Source organism: Lates calcarifer, linkage group LG1 (genome assembly GCF_001640805.2).
Source record: "Lates calcarifer isolate ASB-BC8 linkage group LG1, TLL_Latcal_v3, whole genome shotgun sequence".
NCBI lineage: Eukaryota > Metazoa > Chordata > Actinopteri > Centropomidae > Lates > Lates calcarifer.
This window is the reverse complement of record NC_066833.1, coordinates 3,557,001-3,578,968: the sequence shown is the minus strand read 5'-3', so window position 1 is coordinate 3,578,968 and position 21,968 is coordinate 3,557,001. Positions and strand designations below refer to the sequence as shown.

General features: G+C 41.4%; 1 protein-coding gene across 1 annotated transcript in view; it reads right to left on the bottom strand.

Annotated features, from left to right (window-relative positions):
• satb2 (SATB homeobox 2) overlaps positions 1-21,968 on the bottom strand; it is a 52,567-nt gene that overhangs the window by 16,165 nt on the left and 14,434 nt on the right. The window contains 9 exon segments of the mRNA XM_018704373.2: positions 1,606-1,758; positions 2,559-2,645; positions 2,830-3,042; positions 4,384-4,976; positions 5,262-5,312; positions 7,074-7,176; positions 7,666-7,789; positions 9,380-9,506; positions 19,463-19,651. Of these exon segments, the coding sequence (XP_018559889.1) occupies positions 1,606-1,758; positions 2,559-2,645; positions 2,830-3,042; positions 4,384-4,976; positions 5,262-5,312; positions 7,074-7,176; positions 7,666-7,789; positions 9,380-9,506; positions 19,463-19,651 (1,640 nt within the window).

The following is a 21,968-nucleotide window of genomic DNA, read 5'->3' as shown; positions in this document are numbered from 1 at the left end:
CTGCTAGACTGGTTCAGTTTGTGACACCAGCTGTTGTGTTCAACCAGCCACCTCGGGCAGCATGCACCGCTAATAGCCTGATCATCTCTCTCTCCCTCTTTCTCTGTCCTTGTGGCCAGCTGCAGCAGATGGGTGCACTGAGCCGTGACCCTCAGCCACCCCCAGACCCACCAACCTGGGGGACCTCGCAAACTGCACGCACATACTGTACACACGATGCACACATCTCTACATACGGTGTTTTCTCACGCTTACTCCTGGTAACTCGGCCACATGCTACTGTCCTGAAACACTATATCTGTGAATGAAGGGATTCAGCTCCTCTACCACCTCCTGCTGTGATTTGTTCTATTTTAAAAAAAGATTTAATAGTAAGGGTTCTGTTATATCTCTAATTTAGTCCTTGGTCTCTGCCCTGAGGAGGGAAACAAGCATCTTCCCAGCTCATGTTTAGAGAGAGGGTGAAGCTGAGTTTATATCATAGTCAGATTTATTCACTTAAAATCCTATAAACAGGATCTTTGTATTCTGAAGCTGCCAAAAACCCAGAGGAGAGAAGACAAAAATACTGATATCCAAACTTTTTTTGTTGCCCTATGATTCTACTCTACCCTCTGATTGGTGGTAAAAACACTTCAGAACATCTCTACACTTTTTTCAGGAAAAATGATACTTCAGTGTTGGTTATTATTTATAGTGAGTATTAGTCAGATATAAGACAGTAATGAATAGAGCTGTTTGTAGTAAAGAAGTAACTGTAGTATTTATCTGATTGAAATGATCGGGTCTTTATTAATGAAAACTCTTAAGTGGTTTTAGTGTTTTAATAATCCCGCTACATCCTTGTACAAGCACCACATGAGTGAATCTGCATGGTTGGAAATGGGCACTGTTCATGTCCTTATTATCCTCCTCCTTCACCTGCTGATACAGCAGTGACAACACCGATTCTGGTCTGACTCGCGCACCATTTTTAAGGTTTGCTAGCTCTGGGGATGTGGTATTCTGCATTGCTGGCTCACTGGCATGACTTACTGGGACACTTGAATGGAGCTATTATATTACATGTAATATTATTAATTATACCAGTGTTTTTCCTGCTGTGACAAATCAGAAATGTCTCTTGTGCCTGTTTGAAAAGTCCACTGATAGATGGAGGGAAACTTTGAACAATGTAAAATTTGAACAATGAGAAAAATGAACTGATTGATTGATTTAGATTTATTAAATTTAGATTTATTAAATTAAATTCTGCACATGAAATAATTAGCTAAGCATTAAAATATACTATATCTAGCATCACAGCATTGTGTTACCAGAGCTCTGGTGTTCATCATGAGCTGAGTGACAGGTGATACAGCTGATGACCATTGTGTTTACAGTAGTGGTGTATTGTTTTTGCTCTGGGCCCCTGAGACTCGCCCAAGTTTTGTGACTTAATGAGCTTTTCCAAGTTGTTTTGGTTTACATATTTATCCAGCAGTAAATATCTTATTGTCTTGACTTGTTCTGGCGATTAAAAAGGCCCCATTGGTTCAAAACTGAGTGAATGCTGATCTAAGATTTGACATTTTCTGGCTTCTGTTTTCCCAGCGACTCACTCACCTGGCTCTTGTTGGCGGCCACCTTTGCAAACAGAGCTTGGGACACCTTGGCTCTCTTCATCTCCTGCTGAATTTCATCATAGATGCCTGACGTAATGTTGACCAGCGACTCCAGCTTCAGTGGGAGGTCGGGGGCTGGGCCTGACGGCTTGGGCTGTGACAGAGAAGACACAGTAAGTACAAATTTTGAATGGTTAATGTTTTAAGAGGACCGGCTATCAGATAAGCTTGGATAACAGGAAATATCATAAAGGCACTTAAGGCTTCTGCTACATTGCTAAAGGACTCGAATATATGTTCTAAAGCTACTAAGAGATTTAACCACAAAAGCAAATCTTGTGTATACATATAAGTGAAGGTTATCAGCTGATGATCAGGCCAAGTTGCTCTGAGAACAGACATGCAGTGTTCCCTGTATGAGCATCAGCTGCACATCTGCAGCACACGTCCCCACATGAATTTTGTTTACAGATCAAAGTCATTAAGTCCTTCTCTTTTGTCATTCTTTGTTGTTTCTGTTTGAATGAACATGTATTGGCTCTCAGAAAGCTTGTATACACAGTGTTTGAAGTCGTCCACAAGACATGTACAGACCAGCTAGCTTACATTCCCTCAGTGTAAACGATGCTGAGATAATTTTACATAGACATAATAAGAATAGCGCGCACATTCGCCCAGAGCCATGAATGGGCATTTGCCCTGACATCAGAGGGAACTTCTTATCACTGACATTGCTAAATTGTTATGTGCACATGGAAGGAAATTTCCAAATACTGTATAATGTCCTTTATGTTTACAGTATGCTGCTATGATAGCTTTGAAGCTGTTTTTCCATTATAAATGGAATTTGTTTAAGATAAAACATTCATATCCCCAGCAAAGGCTTCAAGACAAAGTACATGACGTGCTGCAGTCTACTTTGTGAGGGCAAGTTAAAGATTGTAGATAACTCACAGAGTTGGAGATCTTAGTCTTGTTCTTCCAGATGGAGGCCCAGGTATCAGGGGTTATCTGGTCTTCTAAGCCCCTCTCCCACACTTTCTATGCACACACACAGAAGACACATGTCATGTTACAATTAAACGAATCATAAAAATCCCAGTTTTCTTCCTTGCTGTGGCACTATGCCTCTCATACAAGAAACTATTTTGAGAATCCTATTGCACGTCTAATGCTGAGTGGGAAAAGACACAGCAGGCGTCGACTGACTGTGAGGTACACTAACCTGTGAGAGGCGTGGAGTTCCAGGGTTGGAGGAGTTGGAGGCAGGAAGGCCGACAGAAGGGTTCATAGTGCGCTCTCTCTCCTCCTGGTAGATTCGGTCTCTCTCACTCTCAGGCAGATTGAGGAAGTTCTGCATTGCTTTCAGATTCACCAGCAGGGACTGTGAGGCTGTGCGAGGGTCCTCCTCCTTCCTCAGGATCTCTGACAGCAAACCCTGAGCAACACAAACACTCACATTAGTGCTTTGAACTTCACAAGAAGGATAAATTATTCCTTTACGAGCACTAACGGCAAACGCCTAATCCTTCGGTGAATTGAATTATCCTGATGCGTGTTTTCATGTTTTCTGAAATGAGGAATGATTGAGCATTTGCTATTGCACGACATTGGAAATATATTGGCAACTGTTTTTATTTTTTATCATGGTTGTTAAAAAAATCCTAATCCTAATCTTTCCCCATAGTTTTGTCTTTGTTTCCCACCATTTGATCTGTTTTCTGAGCTGTCATTGCTCATTTTTTATATTTATTAAAATCACTGAAAGGAAAAATCAGAAATTCCTCACATTTGAGAAGCTGGAGCAATGAAAGTTTTGGCATTTTCGCATGAAAAATGGCTTAGAGGATTATGCCAATTCATTGTTTTTCAATCGAAAAATCAGTCAATCCAGTAATTGTTTCATTGAACTTAAATACTGTTAGTAGGGTAGTGTAATTGACAGTTTAATTAACGGTGCATTGAGTTTAACCTGTAAAGTAACTTGCAACTTAAGTGATCAAATAATTGAAGTAAAAAGTACAATATTTCTCTCTGGACTAAGTAGAAGTTGCATGAAGGACAATACAATGCTCAAAATGCCATTTTGACTTTTCAGTAGAAAGCATGCTATTGTGTGGTTAAAGTCTGTACAAAGCAAAAACGAAGAACTTTTAGATAAACAGTATGATTCTCACACCGAACCCACTACGAAACACCTGGCCTCTATACCATGAGGTCTATGAGCCAACAACTCTCATCACATTGATCTAATGGGGCATATGGTAACCAGTTTAGCATAGAGTGAATGCAATCAGGTGTCTGTGCTGCTGTGAGGGCGGGGGAGGAGACTCAATGACCCAGCGAGCTACCCTGCCACGCTTCCACTAATCCCACTGAAAATACCACGAGGTGGGTGACCACAAAATTAGTCCAACCCTGTGTGAAAAATTATAGTCTTATCAATGACGTCAATCACTATTTATTTCCATCAAATAAGAAAAAAAAACCTCTCACCTGATGCGTTGCAAGGAATAGGAACTATGATTAGTTTGAAAGTTTAATCTGTGTAAATGTAGCTCAGTAAGCAGTAAGGGGATATCTTGATTCTGCCACCACAGGATGCAATACATTAATTCTCTGATTTTCCATCCTTGGCTAATTCTTTATTCCACCTGAGACTATCCTCTCCTATCCTTGATGCATCACCTTGCTCCTTCTCTCCCTCTGATCATTTCATCACCACACCTCCCCAGCAGTCTCCTAACCTTCTTGACCACAGTCTGTCCTGTTGTCCTACCTGTGTGCGGTTGAAAGCCACACGGGCGAACACGGCCTGGGAGACACTAGCTCTCTTCAGCTCGTCTCTGACCTGCTGGTAGATTTCAGAGGAGACCTCGGCGGCCGAGGGGTTGCTCCCAGGATGGTCCCCGCCAGCTTTGGATGAACCCCGAGGGATGGGCGGGTGGTTGAGGAACTGCTGGTTGAGGGCCTGGGGGTGCTGGTGGGCCAGCAGGCGGCTAACGGCTAGTTGCTGGTTGATGAGGTGGGCCATGGCGAGCTGTTGACGTACCAGCTGTGGGGAGAGCTGAGGGGAGAGCAGCCCACCTGGACCCAGCAGGGGCTGCAGGGCACCAGGCGGGGGTGGAGGGGGCGGAGGAGGCACCTGGCCTGTACGCAGAGGAGGGCTGTGGTGGAGGGGGCCATGGGGTGAGGGCTGCTGCTGGGGAGGTGGAGGCTGCTGGGGTGGCTGGGAGGGTGCCTGTGGATCTCCAGATCCAGCTTTGAGGAGCGGACTACTGGCTCCCAGGTGACTGAGCTGGGCCAGGCCGGCCAAGTGAGGAGGTGGTCTCTGGCCCAGCACACAGAAGTCTGCCATGTTGTCTCTCTCTACTGGAGAGGAGATGGAAATTAATGTAAAAGTACTCAAGTAAAAGTTCAGGAGTATTATCAGCAAAATGTACTTAAAGTATAAAAGTAAAAGACCTCATTCTGCGATAAAATGACCACTGTGAGTGGTAATATTATTATGTGCAAATCCCTCCAAAGGGTCACAAGATAAATCAGGAAGAAAATAAACAATGACTTTAAAGTGTTTAGTTACTTTCCACCACCATGTGTTCACACAAACATCTCTACATTAGCACAGACACAGAGAGATTGATTCAGATTTCTTACTTTTAATGTCAGCAGCTTCTCGTCCAGACCACATCTTCTCCAGATAGTCAACTGCTCAATAAAAGACATGTAGAAAATCAGTCAGAGGGGATGGCTCCTGGTGATGTTGATATAAAGACATGACAACATGAGCCAGTGACAAATTAACTGTATAGCTCAGCTTTTAAATGTACCTTTAATCTCATGACTAAAATAGATTTTCATGAAGGGGTCCTGCAGTCTGCCTTTATCCCTCTTCTAAGGAGCTCCTGGCAATGACTGGCATGTGTAGCAGCCAATCAGACAGCAGTGAGCCCTTTGTGTGTGTTGACATCTGGAACAGAGCCGTGTGCAGGCTCTGCTGCCAGCTGAAGAGCAGAACTAATGCTGGAAATGCAGAGTGTAACCTAACACTCCTCCCTCTGTCAGCAGCAGGCTCCACCATCACCTCATCCTCTCTCACTTTCTCTCAGCACATGTCCCTCTCTCTGTCCACGCTTTGCTTTTAATGTGAAGATTATAGTGTAGCTTCCAAGGAGGTGATGGTGGAGTGGGACAGGCAGATGTGGTTGACGGGCTGATCTGGACTGTTTGATCTGGACTGTTCGACTGTCTCGACAGTCATAGGGACCGTTGTCCATCTATAGCAGCGTCTGCTAACCTTTTATACAAAGCCATGCTTACTTCTGCCCTTTATGACAGTTTGCATGTCTGAAGCTGGATTTATACTTGATGCAGGAGATTAAAAGGGGCCCCGACATATAGTAGATACTGGCAGCAGGTTTCGATTTTGTAGTGTGGTCTTTCACCCATTGAATGCACCACAGCAGCTCCAGATGAATTAACCATACCATGCTTCAATTGTCTTTCCCACAGTTAACTGTGTTTACAGTTGTTATTTATTTTATAATACAGAGCAACGGTGAGCTGCGTTCCTTTGCCTTAAGTGCCTCTCTTCATTAAATAAACAGGACTACTGCCATGCTATCACCAGGATTATGTTCATTCATTCACAGTGAGAGAGAGAGAGTATAGACGGTTTACAGTGTAGATGGCTTTGAGAAAAGTGGAGGCATTGGAAAGGGTTGAATTAGAAAACACTTGCATCTCAAGGGGAGCCACATGTTATCTCAGTACCTCTGATATGTAGTTCAGTTTTTGAGGAAATTCAAAGAGACATCTTTGTGGTTGTTTTTGTATCATTTTGCAGTCATTTCTTCTTTTTGTGTCTGTGCAGTGGTTTTGTGTTTCTTTGTATTGATTTGAGTCACTTCTCAAAAACAAATGCAAACATTCACTTCAAACAGAGGCTCGGACCCAGGGCCCCAGCAGAGCAGGCGGCCCTTTTACAGGTCTTGGGTCACTACTGTTGAGTACTATTGCAATGCTGTATGTGAAAAAAAGTTACTTAAAGTGTTTTGAGGGCGCTGTGTGATGTCTAAGAAGTGAAGGTTGGGACTGAAAAACAAAAGTTTTAAGGAGAAAAGATCTGGGGTGTGGAGTTAGAAAGACGTGAACATTAACCTCTCCTAACACACCTGTAGGTTGTAAGTTGCATTGTGGGTAATGTAGGCATGTATGCATTTGAGTGAAAAAGATGATGTCTCCGGTTCTGTGCATCAAATTAGATCCTTTTTCAAACAGTCCGTCATGAGTCTGACAGTGTCATAGCAGAGCAGTGCTGAATTGGTGAAGTACTTCTGTAACACAGCTACAAATCTAGCTTAGGAGTTCTTGTGACCCCTTGTTGAGGTCCTGACTCTAGGTTGGGAAGCACTGATCAACTTTAAGAGCATTTGGGGAAGCTGGACCATTATCTACTGCACTGCTCACCTTTGATTTTCTTATACTTCTTGTACCAGCGACCAAACTCTTGGCATTTGGCAGTGGAGACGTTGGCATAGTAGGAACTATTCACTATGGAGGAAATCATACTCTGAGAGAGAAAAGAGAAGGGAGAGATAATTAACAACCAACATAATATGAAATGCTTACACTCACGCAACAACCACATGGCATGCACACACACACACACACACACAGACACACAATAGAAGTAGACAAACATTAATCATGATTGGAAGCCACCCATGGAAACTCGAGCCAGTACAGTGCAGAGAGGGAATCTCCAGCCACACACACATATGCTTGCAATTGATGCTGCGATCAACACCCCCACCAGAGCTCCACTTAAACACTGTATGCACGCACACACACATACATGCACAACACACAAGTGATTATGAGACTGAGATAGGAAGGCTAAACATGCAGCTGGGGAGTTCAACACAATTGAGGAGACAGTGCTGAATTTTGTGTAGGGAGTGGACTTTAAGTCCTTAGCCTGTGAGACTATGATAGTGTCAGGTAAGGGCAGATATCACAGAGAGTCATTGCTGCGTGTTGTTGTGTAGCCAGTTGTTACCTGTGACAGAGGACACTCTTTGGCCAGAGTGCTTTGGTTCATTTCCTTCAGCAGCTCTTTGAGAGCGTTTCTGACAGTTGCGTGGTTCCACTGTTCACAGGGCAGGTCCTCCAGCTTTGAAAAACTACAACAAGCCAAAAACCACACACAGAGTCAGTCAAAGCGAAATTAACAACTGGACAAAGCAGGCAATTGGTTTACTTCTGAAAAAATCATACATTTGTTAGAACTTTGTACCACTAAAGCACAACATCATCAACTATGTCAGGTCCTCCATCCTCCCTCATGAAGCCTTGTCATGTAGGGGATCTCGCGAATAATATTTTGCTTATTTTTTGTACAGTTGTGTTCCATCAAATTGCTCCTATTATTTCTGTGTGCCAAGTAATTAACACAGAGGAAACTTTGGGAAAGTTAGTATTATTTCATCATAAGAGAACTCTCATAATCAATACCTTTGACAATTATTTTCTTTAATAACTGATTGTTTAGTTTTTAAAATGGCAGGAAAATAGTAACAGTGAATAAAAACTCATCAGTATTCCAAGAAATCCAGGTTTCTTACAGACACAGATGTCATATTTTGTCTGACAGTCAAAAGCCCTGTCATAGAAAACTAGCAAATATTCACATCACAGAAGCTGGTACCAGTCTTTTTTTTTTTTTTTTTTTTTTTTCACTCAATCCGTTGTCAAAATTGTTGCCAATTTATTATTTTCTTAATTATATTATGACTATATTATAATTTAAGTGAAAGGCTATAAACGGGAAACAGCCTGGCTTTGTACAAAGGAAACAAAGTTTTGTTACCTTTGGCCTAAGGTAAAAACACTAGGCTGGCTGTTTGATCCTGTGTCCTGTCTTTATCCTAAGCTAAGCTAGCTGTGTGGTGGCAGCATCTTATGTTTATTGTGGTGTGATATGACTGCTGCTAACTTTGTCATTCTGCTACGCTACCCAGCAGTTGTCTATAGCTTCACATTTACTGACATGAGAGTGGTATCAATCATCTGTCTGTGCAACTTGTATACTTTCCAGAAATGTCAAACTTTAACCCTAAATTAACTCCCATGATCAACATCCCTTATAGACCTATGTTCCTACAATCTTCCTGTTTTTATGTCATTTTAACCTCAAATAAATCAGTCCGACAAAATGAATAGAAAGTGTGCCAAAGCTCTGCCGTTGCCATGGATACACACATAAACATGTAAACAAACCTGGCTGGTATTTGCCAAGACAATAACAATAATAACCCTCTCATCTGGAGTTTATCTGTTTTTTATCTGTCCATCAAGATCCTGCCTCACTTATTCTAGGGAACTAGGAGTTCCTGGCACACGGACTCTCCCTGACGGAGACAGATAATAGATAAATCCCCACCGGGTTGTTTAACTGAAGCTTTAGTGTTTCAGTATTGCTGCTTTCAGATTTGATGGATATGGTAAATTCTTGACTTGCAATCAGCGGCAATGACATCAGCCGCCCAGTGGACCAAGTGTCTGATTCACTGTAACCGCATGCAGTGTATGGATTGAAAGCCTTACTGTGTCCATAAAATACGGATATGCAGTCTTTCCAATGTTGTTTTCATATTCAAGGGAGGAGTGTTGTTGAGTGGAAACTCAGTGATTTATGATGTAAACATTTCTGCTTTCTCACACATGACTTCCCATGAACATCTAACAAATTGATTTTTAAAATGCGATCTGACCTTTGTAGTTGAATACGTAGTGTGACCATGTGGTAGACCTCCATCAACATGTCAGCAACTGTAGCCTCTGGAGCGTCAGTCAGGAAGTGGATGGGCAGAGGGTTCCACCTTCCCACCTTGATGATGCCTGGACACAGACATGAAAGATTTCGGCAGCTTAACTTTTTATTGCATTTTGACATTATACATATACAAACAGTATAAATGTAACATAGTGAACATAAAGAAGGGACCCCACAATTCCTTCGTGTTCTGTTAAATAGTGACCTGTGCCCTCTCTAAGATGTTGCATCTTATATATGTATGTCAGAAAATTATGTCTGTCACACCTGTCTTTGGACTGTGGGAGGAAGGTGGAGAACCCAGAGTGAACCCACGCAGGCACAGGGAGAACATGCAAACTCCACACAGAAAAACCCTGAACCATGTTACTTTATTTTGGTCAGAGTCATAATTCATTCAAAGGGGTTGCTAAGTAGTGGCCAGTGGTGAGATTAGTGAAACCAGTTAAACAGTGATGGTGGTCGGAAAACTGAGCGGGCCTGGCTCTCAGTTCAAGTTGCATATCAAGACAGTTGAGTATCTGCTCTTTGCTTGGATAATGATAAAAGTGCACTAGGTCAGAGAGTCGACAATTTTTCTGAATTTACTAGTAACTACTAGTAAGACTAGTGGAGCTAGATACATAGGGATGATGGCGGGACTCCTGAGTGGGCCATGGCATTCACATGAAGCTGTCTGTCAAACCAGGGGGAAGTAAGTTCCTTCCCTTCACTGAGACAATGTTCTGGTTACTCAGAGGAACTACAGACCACTGTTTTAGTTTTCATTGGGACTATTACACAACTGAATCCTGCTACCTTTGGATTGGCTTGAATTATATTTTAGCTGTATAATTTTAGGTGGATATTAGTTTTATTCTAATTCAGTTTCTTTAAGAATAAGGGCTAAGAAAAGCAGGCAAGCACAAGACAATACATACATGTACACTTCACCTACTCTTTCATCCACCACAACACAGACACACACAGACTCAAACATACACAGACACACACTCACATAGGTTTTTCATGGGGACTGGCTGGAGCTGTGAAAACTAAACAAAGCTAATCGCATTACTATCCTCTAAATGAGATCCAGACGGGTCCTGAGAAGTCTCCCTTCTCTCTCTTTTTCTCTTTCTGTCCCCTTGTTCCTCTCTCTCTCCCTCCCTCCTCCCATCTCCCCTTCCCCCGTATCTTCCTCTCTCCTTTTCCTCCTCCTTTCTTCTTCTTCTTCTTCTCTTCTCCCCAAACCGCTCTGATGTTCCCCTCTCTTTCTTCCTTCCACTGTGTTTATAGCTCAGTTATATCTTTGAATCCAGTCAGGCTGTGTCGGGCTGTGTTCTTAATTATCTGGTCATAGGGGGAGCATCATTTAATCCTCTACGAACAGAAAAGACCAGACCCCTCAGGGCAGGGAAGAACCCCAGAGGAACCTAAGACCACCATGGAGACATTTAAGAACCCAAGCAGAACCAGCTATAGCTATATTAGAGCAGTAGTGGTCACTTAAAGTAGTCACATTAAAAAAATAATCTTTCAAGAATTTAGTACACAGGAAGCACATTTTTTAAACATATAATAACATGTGAAATGAATTATTACACATGTAATAACATTAATTTTCACATGCAAAAGATTTTGGTTTGTGTCAGGTTTTTTGTAAGGGAAGATTTAATGAAAAACATTTTAAAGAGGTGGAATAAAATATTCAGAATATTTTACAACAGAAGGATAAACACTGAGCCCATCCTCCTCTCCTCTCTTTTCTTCTCACCCACAAACACGCAGACACACACACAAAAATAGTTTCTACTGTCTATCGTCAGCGTGCAGCATCCAGAGCATCTGAAAATCAGCCATAACAATTCCGCTAATGCCAAGTTGGGTGGAAGTGAACGCGTGAATAAGCAGACAAACACAAACTCACAGCGGACACATGACAGCGCACAGAGACGTGGACACGGACATGTACCAGCTTGCATGCAAGCACACACCCACCCACACACACACTCACACGCTCGCAGTGTGATGGTAAATGCATTAATAATTGATCCATCATTTTTGGTCGGCTGTTCAATGGGTTCTGCTTCTTGTCCACATTTAAAAGTAGAAATCATTGTTCCCATTTCCACATTAAAATTCCACCTCCCAGAGACATGCTTTTATGTGGCCGGCTGGTGGCTTGGCTCATGTCTGAGTGTGCCCATCCGCACAAACGCAAATCCGTACACAAACACCCACTGATGTCTCCAACTCCTCTCATCAGTGCTTGCGCGGGCCTGCGTGCACACACTCACACTCACACTGATTCAGTAATCCCATTGTCCCATGCTAGAACAAGTCTTAATGGTCGCAGCAGCCTGCACACGCATGCAGGGCTTCTTCCAAACTGGTTCCAGGTTCCACCTCAGGCACACACTGAGGGAAACCTCATACGCCTGACTCACCCCTGTTGTCCTCCATTGCACCCTGAGGAGCTCCGCTTGATGAAAATCTGTCATGCTGTCATTTTTGGGAGTGTTCCTCTCCACTGAAATGCTTCTGAAACACTCATCTCTAAAACAATGTGCAAGAGGTTCGAACTCTCCGCTAAAGAACAACAGCTTAGCAAATGTCAGCAATGAGTCTGAGGTCTATAATAAGTCATGGTACTACTCACTCGATCCAAAATACTTAAAAACAGATTTGTAACTTTCTAATAAAGCATTCTTTATGAAGGGTTTGTAAGTTAACTGTTAATTAGACATTTTGTAAAGCTTTGTTGAGTAGCATTGAGCCATAAATAAGAATAGATTTTGAAAGTAACACTTGACTCTAAGTCCTTTTTGTTTAGCTTTTATGAGCAGTTCAGTATATATACATTTAATGAAAACCTACTATAATGTAGCTGTCAACAGATATTAGTGTTTATTAATGTATGTCTTAACAACTAACTCCTGCAGGCTGCAATATAAAAATGTCTTTAACTGAGAAATTATAATTGCTGACAGATACTATACATTAATATACACTTTTAAAACATCCTTATTATTATCTACAACTACATGGCTACTTTAAAATGCTAAATAAGAGGACTTAAAGTAAAGCGTACCATTTAATAACTTAACATTTACTGACTTGGTGAATTATGTTCATAGAATAATGTTTTATTGTTGAATTCCTGACATTCATAACTGTATTTGTTTTAAAATAGGGAACTCATAACCCGTCGCTGAGATCTGAGAACATGGAGACGTCACTACAGCAAAGTCTGATGTGGAAAATAACACATGCAGTCAGAGAATCAGGCAGGTTGTAAACAAGCCAGCAAATGATCTATACCACTTTACTTTGGGGTACACCCACAATGTCGGCATTAATCCCTCACTGCACAACAACAACAAGTAAGTCATTGCTGAACCAAGAGGGAGAGTGTAGTGTGTAAACTATGATGGATGTGCACAAAGGATAGTTTATGGAATAATTTCACCGTTGGGTTTTATTTTCTCTTCTAAAGCTTGCCTGGTTTTTCAACATGAAGTTCAGTTGACTCATCATGGGGAATACTTCTCATTCCAAATAGAGAACTGTGTCACAAACTGATGGCAGGAGATTGAATGATATGAGAGACCCTGAACTTCAGACATCTAGGGATCAGTTGCAGTTACAGTTAAAGGATTCAGCATCTTTGCTTTTTGACCTACAGGTCAGTCAAGATATCTCCACCTCTGCAGCATCTGCACTCATAATTATTGTTTATCCCACCAACTCCTTTGTGGCCTGTTAGCAGTGCTAATTTTTTGGATTAAAACCTTTAAAAACATTTATGATTCTCTGGCAGCTTGTGTAAATCTTCACTGTTACTTCTTTTTAGTGTAGACACCACGTTCTCAGATCTCAGCAAATAACCTGGTGAGTACAACATTATTATTGAGAGGAATAATGGCAAAAAATGTCTATGAACATAGTTAGACCCAAACAGGCCCAGTGCTCCCAGTTGCCAGTTCAGGTATCAAAAGTGTTAGAAATGCTAAATGAAATGGGTAAATCAAGGTGAGACAGCACAGGACATCATCTGCCACTCACTGTACACCTGTCAGGTGGATGCACCTCCAGTTATTCAGAGGTACCAGAGCTTAATGGCGATCAACAGAAGTCCAGTAGAGCTCTGAGAAAATGCCAAAGTGCACAAAAATTATATTATATACTGTGTGAGTATTTAGCCTTAATTATGACAGAGCATTCATCTGAGCCCTGAAACTAAAGACAACATTTGGCTGTTTTAAACTTTTTTTTTTTTAGGCAGGTTTTCTGTATAGTGATAAAACTAAACAGTACATTATTGGCATGGATTGCTGTGACTTTGGCCTGAGCTGACTTTACCTGCCTGAATTGTTATCCCTGTGTGAACCCAGACCCAATTTTTGATAAACCAGAATAATCCTTTAAGATAAATTAGAGCAACCTAAAAAGCTAAACAGAACAAAAGCGGGTTAGGCATAAGGATGATTTACACCAGCTGAACCTGGAAACCCAAAACACTGATAAGCCATTTATTGACAGTTAATTCATTTAGGAGATAAGAACGCCTCATGAGAAGACGGTACTCAAACACAAAAGGTCTGTGCCAGAACTAAGACTACAATTTACAATCAGCCTAACCTCAGATGTCCAGTAAACTGCTGACATGTTCTGCAGCAGTGACCCTTTGTGGCCTGTTAGACGTGGCACTGCAACAATGCTCTCCCTCTCTCTGGGTGACCACTGTTAACTGTTCACTGACTAAAGCCGTAAAGTACAGGTCTGCTCCCATCCATTCTATAAAAGCCTTCAGACCCTTATAATTGAAATAAACAATATCTCCCAGTTAATTACTGGGCTAAAGCTAATTAAAGAAAGGCCGTGGTCCTCGGCGGGCACTTTAAATACACCGCTGGGACACAAGAATGCAGGACACAATTCAAACAGGGAGAAAATAGCTGGGACTCTGTGTAATTTTGGTTGTGGACCGCAGGGGAAAAAATGTATAATTTAAGCCAGAAATTATTCATTTAACATAAACGCTTGTTTTAAAAAACAAAAAGTATTCATTTGAGAGAAGCTGAGGGGGGTGGGGGACATGTGTGGTGTGTTTTGTCTGTGATACCGCACGGTACTCTACGCCGAGTGTGCGTGAACTTTAGTGTGAGCGTGTATAAATGCACCCTCACATGGGTTAAACAGAGTTTACAAGTGTGTGCACACGCCTGCGAGTGAACAGTGCTAGAGTCGATTCTCAGAGTTTTGTTTGTGTCGAGTTGTGATGTCCCGTTTAGTCTTGCCTTTGAAGCCCCTGGTGTGGTGTTTTTCTAGAGGAGTGCATTGATGTGGACGGGGGACCAGTGCGGCTCGCTGTTTTCCATACACACTGATGAGACAGACAGAGAGAGAGAGAGAGAGACCTCCCCTGATACTTGGCAAAAACATTTGAGGCTAAAAGTGCTACTAATAGCATTCATCTGCGAACCGTAGCAAACACTCGCCATACAGTTTTAGTGGGCTATTTCAGGGCATTGCTGTAGGATGATGTGCATCTGTGTGTTGTTTATTTTTTTAACTCACTTTAACAGACTGTCGATTGCAGTTCTGAATTTTACAACCAAAAGAAAAGAAAAAAATTGCAACACAACAAGTTCACATGTATGAGTTAATAACTGGTTTTTGTTTTTACTGGAAGTACAGAGAGACCAGTAATAATGAAACAGAGTGCATTTGCATAACATCTGAGTTTATCAGATTCAACTAAACTGTGTGGTGCGGTTTCCCTGGAAAACATGACCATGGTAAATGGCTTATTACTAGATATTTGTACCATTATTATCCTATAAAAAACCTTTTTGTGGCAGTTGAAGTGACAATAGATAACTTATTTCATCATACTTACTTCTATCATTATGAGGTGAATGTTGATTGCACAATGTAATTACTGTATTATAGTGACACCATCGTAGTTAATATTGGTTCCCTTTAAGCCTCATTTTCACGATGCAGTTGTTTTGTTTTGGAGAGAAGCCAGGCTGACTGTGGCAGCCATGTTGCTAACACTAATGCTAGCAGCCAGAAACAAAGAGATGACTCACTGTCCATTGCCAATTTAAATATTCTTTAGTTTCACAGGTATTAATCTCAGTTTGAGCAAACTGTCAGTTTATTTGGAGGCAAAGCAGGAAATAATTCCTAACTGCATACACAGCTAAAGCAAGTACAGTAAATCAACACTGGAAAAAAGTCATGCTGTGACCTCTGATCGATGTTTAAATACAACAGAGGAAGCAGCTGTTGTTGTAGCACAAACCAAAGTTTTTGCTACGTTTGACAGATGGAGGGATGAATGCAGGAAAAATCAAACTTCATCCTGATGACAAGTGAATGAGACATCAGCAGAATGTGATTAACATTTTTGTATTTAAGAATTATTATTAACGTGTTTTTAATTAGATGTGGCATTATCGTATGTCAGTTAATTACATCTGGGATGCAGCATTTAAACAACATGACACATACACACAGACAAAAAAAAACATTCACTGATAAATTCATCCATTAAATGCAATGATGGTTATGATTCATGCACACCGTGGGCACCTGGAATTTTGGACTGCAGCTTCTCAGTTGAGGGAAAGTATTGGAAACCTTCCTGGAAAACAGTTAGCTGTCTAAAAAGTTTTTATATGTGAAACAACATTATGATTAGTGGCAATATGTGCTGCCAGTGCCGGCAAGAGTGATTTTCTGATTCCTCTCCACATTCCCTACATAAAATAATAGTTATTTTTGTTTTGTTCAGGGGTGATGCAAAAGTGACCTTTTTTAGACTAACTTTACAGCCCCTGAAAATCTGATGGGGTTGACTAAAAATGAATAAAGGATTCTTCTTTACTGATACTTTTGTGAGTTTGATACATACGCCTGTTCATGGTGTCTCGAGTCGCTCAGTGTTACAAACCCATATACTCAATTCAACTGCTCTCATACATATTCGCTGATCCCGACACACCCTGCACAGGCTGAACTGCCAAAGAGTACCAGAGAGAGACTGTCTGGGGGTTTCGAGGCCGCTCGTAGTGATGACCCTACAGAGAATCAGCTGAATCTGCAGCTCCCCTCTACTTTACAGAACTTTATAGGTTTAGGCTTTTATAGGTTTCACTTCATTGTTTCTCTGTCTGGACGATAACTTTACTGTTTTGGTTCAGTCTCACAGCTCTCATCGCATCTTAGAAAAAGCTGTAATAACCCACTGTCCACTGCCTGACAAACAGCAGACAGACACAGTTAGAGAGCAGCTGGTGAACATGGTGGAGCATTTTAGCAGCTAAAGAGCCAGATAAGTCCTTTAGGAGGCGGTGGAGACCAAAAACAGCTAAAAGAGAGGGAATGCTGGACACAAACACAACTCCAAATGACTGATTATGCTGCTCAGTTATCACAGTTTTAATACTTGTCATATCAGAGCGACTGAACTCAGACTTGAGGTTAATTTTATTTATTTTAATCTTTACTTAATCAGATAGCCTCACTTTTTCTTTTGAGCAAGAAATCTTTCACAGACAAACTCACAATCTGCGAACAGACATAGCACAACTAAGACACAACTAATAAAAGCAACTGCAAGAGTCATAAAAAACATCAGATGATAAAGTTTTTGAACCTCAGAAGGGTACGAAGGACTCTAGTTTGAGGGCAGTTTACAGTTCATTCCACTTAAAAGGTGCGGAGAGAAGGGACATCTAAGATTAAGTAGTTACAGGATCATCTGCTGTAATTCTAAAACTGAAATATTAAAATAGTTCAGGATGTCTTGACGCACGTATCATGTTACTCTTCACTTCCATGAAACATTTATTCATCCAGTAGAAATCCTTAATGATATATTGTTGTTAAGCTGTTAAAGCTCTACAGATAGAAACATGACAGCACAGCACACTGCTCTGCTAGATGTGAGTTGGGACTATTAAGGGAAAACAGAGGTGGAGGTCGAGAGTACACGGCCTGCTACAGGTGGTGCTGGAGGCCTGATAAGAGCTGCTGGCCTTGAGGCAGTAAAGGGATTACCTGTGGCAGTGTGTTCATACGATTGTAAGAACACACTCACACACACATACAAACTCCTGCACTTCATACTTGTGGGTCTGCAGACTTCATTGGAATGAGATTTGACGGGGGATGACACACACAAACACTTGTGTGGGATTTCAAACAGATGGGGATCTCCCACCATTTTCACTCTATTGCAATAGCCATGTTGCTCACTGTCGCTCTGTTGTTACCATTTTATATCGATGTGAGGCAACATCCCCAGATGGAATATTCTGCATGCTTGAGAAAAGACAGCAGTAAATGACACTGTCCTGTTGCAGATGACTACCATGTGTGCAACAATAAATTACAGAGTTTTTCTTTTCCTCTGCTTCATAAACATTCTCACACATATTATACACTCACTTGCACACACACAATGTATTTTTGTCCTGCGGAGACATTCCTGTCCAGCTCTTTGTTGTGTCTTTAATGAGTTTTACAGGCTCTGTCTGTGTCTTAGTTGTGTTTTTGAAACATTCTTGTGCTTACTGCCACTGTTAACAGTACAGTGTTTGCTCTAAATAGACAACCTCACATCCAGTTTTCTTCCCAGGCCTCTGATTAGAAGGAAGAGTCTCCTTTCAAGGATCATTCTCGTCTTGACCCCTAAGCTGCAGGGTATTTAATTCTGAGTCAGTCGTACCGTAGTTTACACAGTGAGAGACACTTGGTGGTTGGAAAATCATGACTATTAATAATGGCCTTGATGAAAACTCTCATCAGACTAACAAAAAGAGGCAGCTTGACCTCAGATATTTTGCTTTTTAAGTCATAGTATAGTAACAGGAATTAAAGAATACTGTTATCCTGTATTTCTCTGCCAAGCCAGAAAAGTTTCAAGCTGTAAGACTATGTTTTATTGATTTTGGCAGCATCGCTGTCGCTAAAGGCTCATTTTTGTGGTGTCACAAACAGTTGTGTCCACTACTGTGATGTAGCCTCTCTGTCTGAAGTTTGACTTTGTAGTTGGTGTGGGAGGTTTTCTTTGTTCAGCTACAACGACTGTCTCTACTATCATCTCCACTCCAGCTAGCTATCTGTGTCTTCTTCTAAAGTCTTTCGTCTGTGTTCATGGGGTGGGTTCATGGTAAATGTTACAGATTTTTATTAATGACAAAGCCAAAACACACAAAAACTAATTTAATAGGTAATCAGTCCTGCAAGACCCAAGTGTCGAAGGACAGATTTAATGGAAAATTTTGACACTTGAGAAATATAGTCATTCATTTTGTTAATGAGAGTTAGATGAGAATATCAATTTCACTCTGGTGTCTGTATGGTAAATACACAGGTGGAGCCAGAAGCTGATTAGCTTGTCATTTTTATATTTCAGTTTTTGTATAAATTAGACAAACCAGGTATAACTTAATTAATTACTGAGCTTAAGAGGTGCTGGTAGGTGGATTTTGTTGCCTTTAGAAAGAGCCAGGCTAGCTGTTTCCTTCTGTTTCTGGCTTCTGACTATAGCTTCATGTTTACAGTACAGTCAAGAGTCTTGTAGTCAAACGCTTGGTGAGAAAGCTAATAAGCTTATTTCTCAAAATGTTGAACTTTTCCTTTAAGAATGCAGGGATAGCTTTATAAGCATGAAATAACATGCTACTTAAGAGTACATGGGCCAAGCCAGGCCTGTAGCTTCCTAAAATTCATGGAGCCAACTCCTGTTGTGGAGTTAAACCTCAAAAATGACTCAGTTGTGTGCATGTTGATCTCTGTCCTTGCCCAACACGCTAAATTCTTGATTCACAGATAAATTTCAGCTCTGTATCTTTTGAACTGACCTTGTGTTTTATCAGTTGGTGGTGAGAACATAGTAATAGCATTAGCATGGTAAACATGTACATAAAGGAATTTCTGTCTATACTTTTTACACTATATGTGTAGAATAATGATCTGTGGCAGTACTGGCGTAACAGTGTTTGCAGTGTCTCTGACTGACCGTTAGCTTGTGCGGCCGAGCTGTGGGAGTAGCCGAGGGCCAGCAGAGCCGTCTCCACCAGCTGAGAGAAGAGAATATCCTTCCTGACCAGGACAAACTCTGCATGCTCCTCTCTTCCCTCACATCCTGAGTCTGTCTGAATCCCTCCGTCCGACTGCTCCACCACACAGAAGACAGGAATCATCAGACCTGTTGAGGAGGACGAGAAGGAAAATGAGAAAACAACAGGAAGATTCTTTTAATGTCTGGCTTCTATTGTGTGTGATCAGAACGCAGTTTATCCCTCACAGACAGCAAACATGTGGATTGTATTTGTCGTGGGTCAGGCCTGTAATCACTTCATCCTTTTTGTTTTTAGCTGTTGAATATTGCAACACCTGAAATTCTCAATGTGCTACAATCACTCAAGGATGTAAAACAAATGGTATACATTCCCAAATCGACCGTAATGGTGTTGTTCACTGTCCACTGGACATTTCCAGGCATTTTACCTAACAGTCTATTAGATAGGCTCTCCTTACAGATATGCAAAATCTATACAAATATACAAAAGACCCACACAGAGAACAACTGCTCCTTTCATTAGGGTATTAATAACAGTCAACTATAAATGGCGGATTTAATGCATGTTAATACATGGGTAAAACAAACCTCCTTAATTTACATGATACTGTTAGTCTTTGTCCAGTATGTAAAACCAGTGTTCCCAACACACCCACATACACACACACACATACACACACATACACACATACATTATACAATGGAAAAAGCCTTGATATCTCCAAAGGCTTTCAGAAATTCTTTGAACCACATCACAGCCACAAATGGAAGTTTTGAATAATTATATTAGTATTGTATCAGTGGAGACAAATTCAAGTAAATCCAGTGAAAATGTGAACTTCATGTGGCTCATTACTGTGCTTCATCAGACTGGGACTTCACATGTGGGCCTTTCAGGTCTCAAATTGTCCTCTAACCTATGCTAGAGAGTAACTAGTTCATGTTTTTATTGTTGTTCTGGGGATACCTAGCTATAAATGGAGGAACTGCTCATCTGATTAACTCCAAATTTGGGGAGTGTTGCGGAGGAACTAAGGAAGTGCCATGTCAACTGTGAAGTTTTTTGAATGAGCTTCAAACCTTGCTTTTCTACAAGTTATTTTATGTGAAGCAAAAGGTGGAACTACACTACGATGGCAGTGTGAAGTTGTTTGGATGATGCTCTCAAGAAAGCTGCCCCCACTTCACAGTCTCTCCTGGTTGACATTCATAGTGTTGCATTCATTTGTTCACAATGAAAGCGGCAGATATAGTTGTGAGACGAGGAAAACAGGAGAGCTAAAGAGAGAAGTTCAAACCCCGGCTCTTGTCTTACCTCCGCTGACCTGACTGAGAAGCTGCTTCTCTGCTTTACATGTCAGCATTCTTACTTTCTTGTATCAAGACACCTTGATGCACATTATTGTTTATTTTTGTTTTTGATTCCCCTTTAGCTCTATGCTTGTAAGACATTTAAATGGAGACAAGCACTTGTTCGTTCTCAGTGTCTTTTTAAAGTCTCCAATTCCAACACTTCCGTCCTTTTGGCTCCCTGCACTAATATCAATCCTTCCTTTCCAATATCAGCCTTTTTCCTAAAAGGCTTTTGGTTTTGGGCCACCTGTCAACTGGCAATTAATTAAAGCTCTCTGAAGAAATGATGGACTGTGAGCATTAGGCAGCGTCCCAGCACTAATAATACAGGGCACGGCAATGTGTTTTACCGCATGCCACACAATACCAAGTACACACACACACACATATGCCTCCTTTTCCCGGCACGCACACACGTGCTCCCCATACAAACACCCCCAACATACACACACACACACACACACACACACACACACACACACAGATCCATCCCACCCGTTGTTTTAATCAGTCAATTCCTATATTTCTATTTCCTCCTCATTAATCACTCTGCTCCCAGTCCTCCAGGCTCTCATGGAGTGAATTACACACTGGAGCACGGTGCCAATTCAAGTAAGTGAATTTCCCCCAACAGGGAAATATAACTGTCAACACAGAGCAGCTCCCTCCGACCAGCACTCCTCTCTCTCTCTCTCTCTCTCTCTCTCTCTCTCTCTCTCTCTCTCTCTCTCTCTCTCTCTCTCTCTCTCTCTCTCTCTCTCTCTCTGGCTCTATCTCACTCTATCCTCTGTCTCCACCTCAGTCTGTCTTCTCTTATATCCAGTGTCCTGTGATTTTGCCCGCTGACTGTATGATCTGGTTTGGATGATGTGATGTTGCCTCAAACCTCTAATCCCTCTAATATGTATGGGGATGAGTGAACGGGGATATTAAAATAAGATATGTGTGTGTATGTGTTGAGTGTGTGTGTATGGAGTGTAAGTGGGTGTGTGTTTTGGCAGCATTTCTTGGGTGTGAGTGGCACAGTGTAGACATTTGTGAGTGTGGACATATGGTGTGTGTGAGTATGTAAATCGGTGTGTTTGCATGC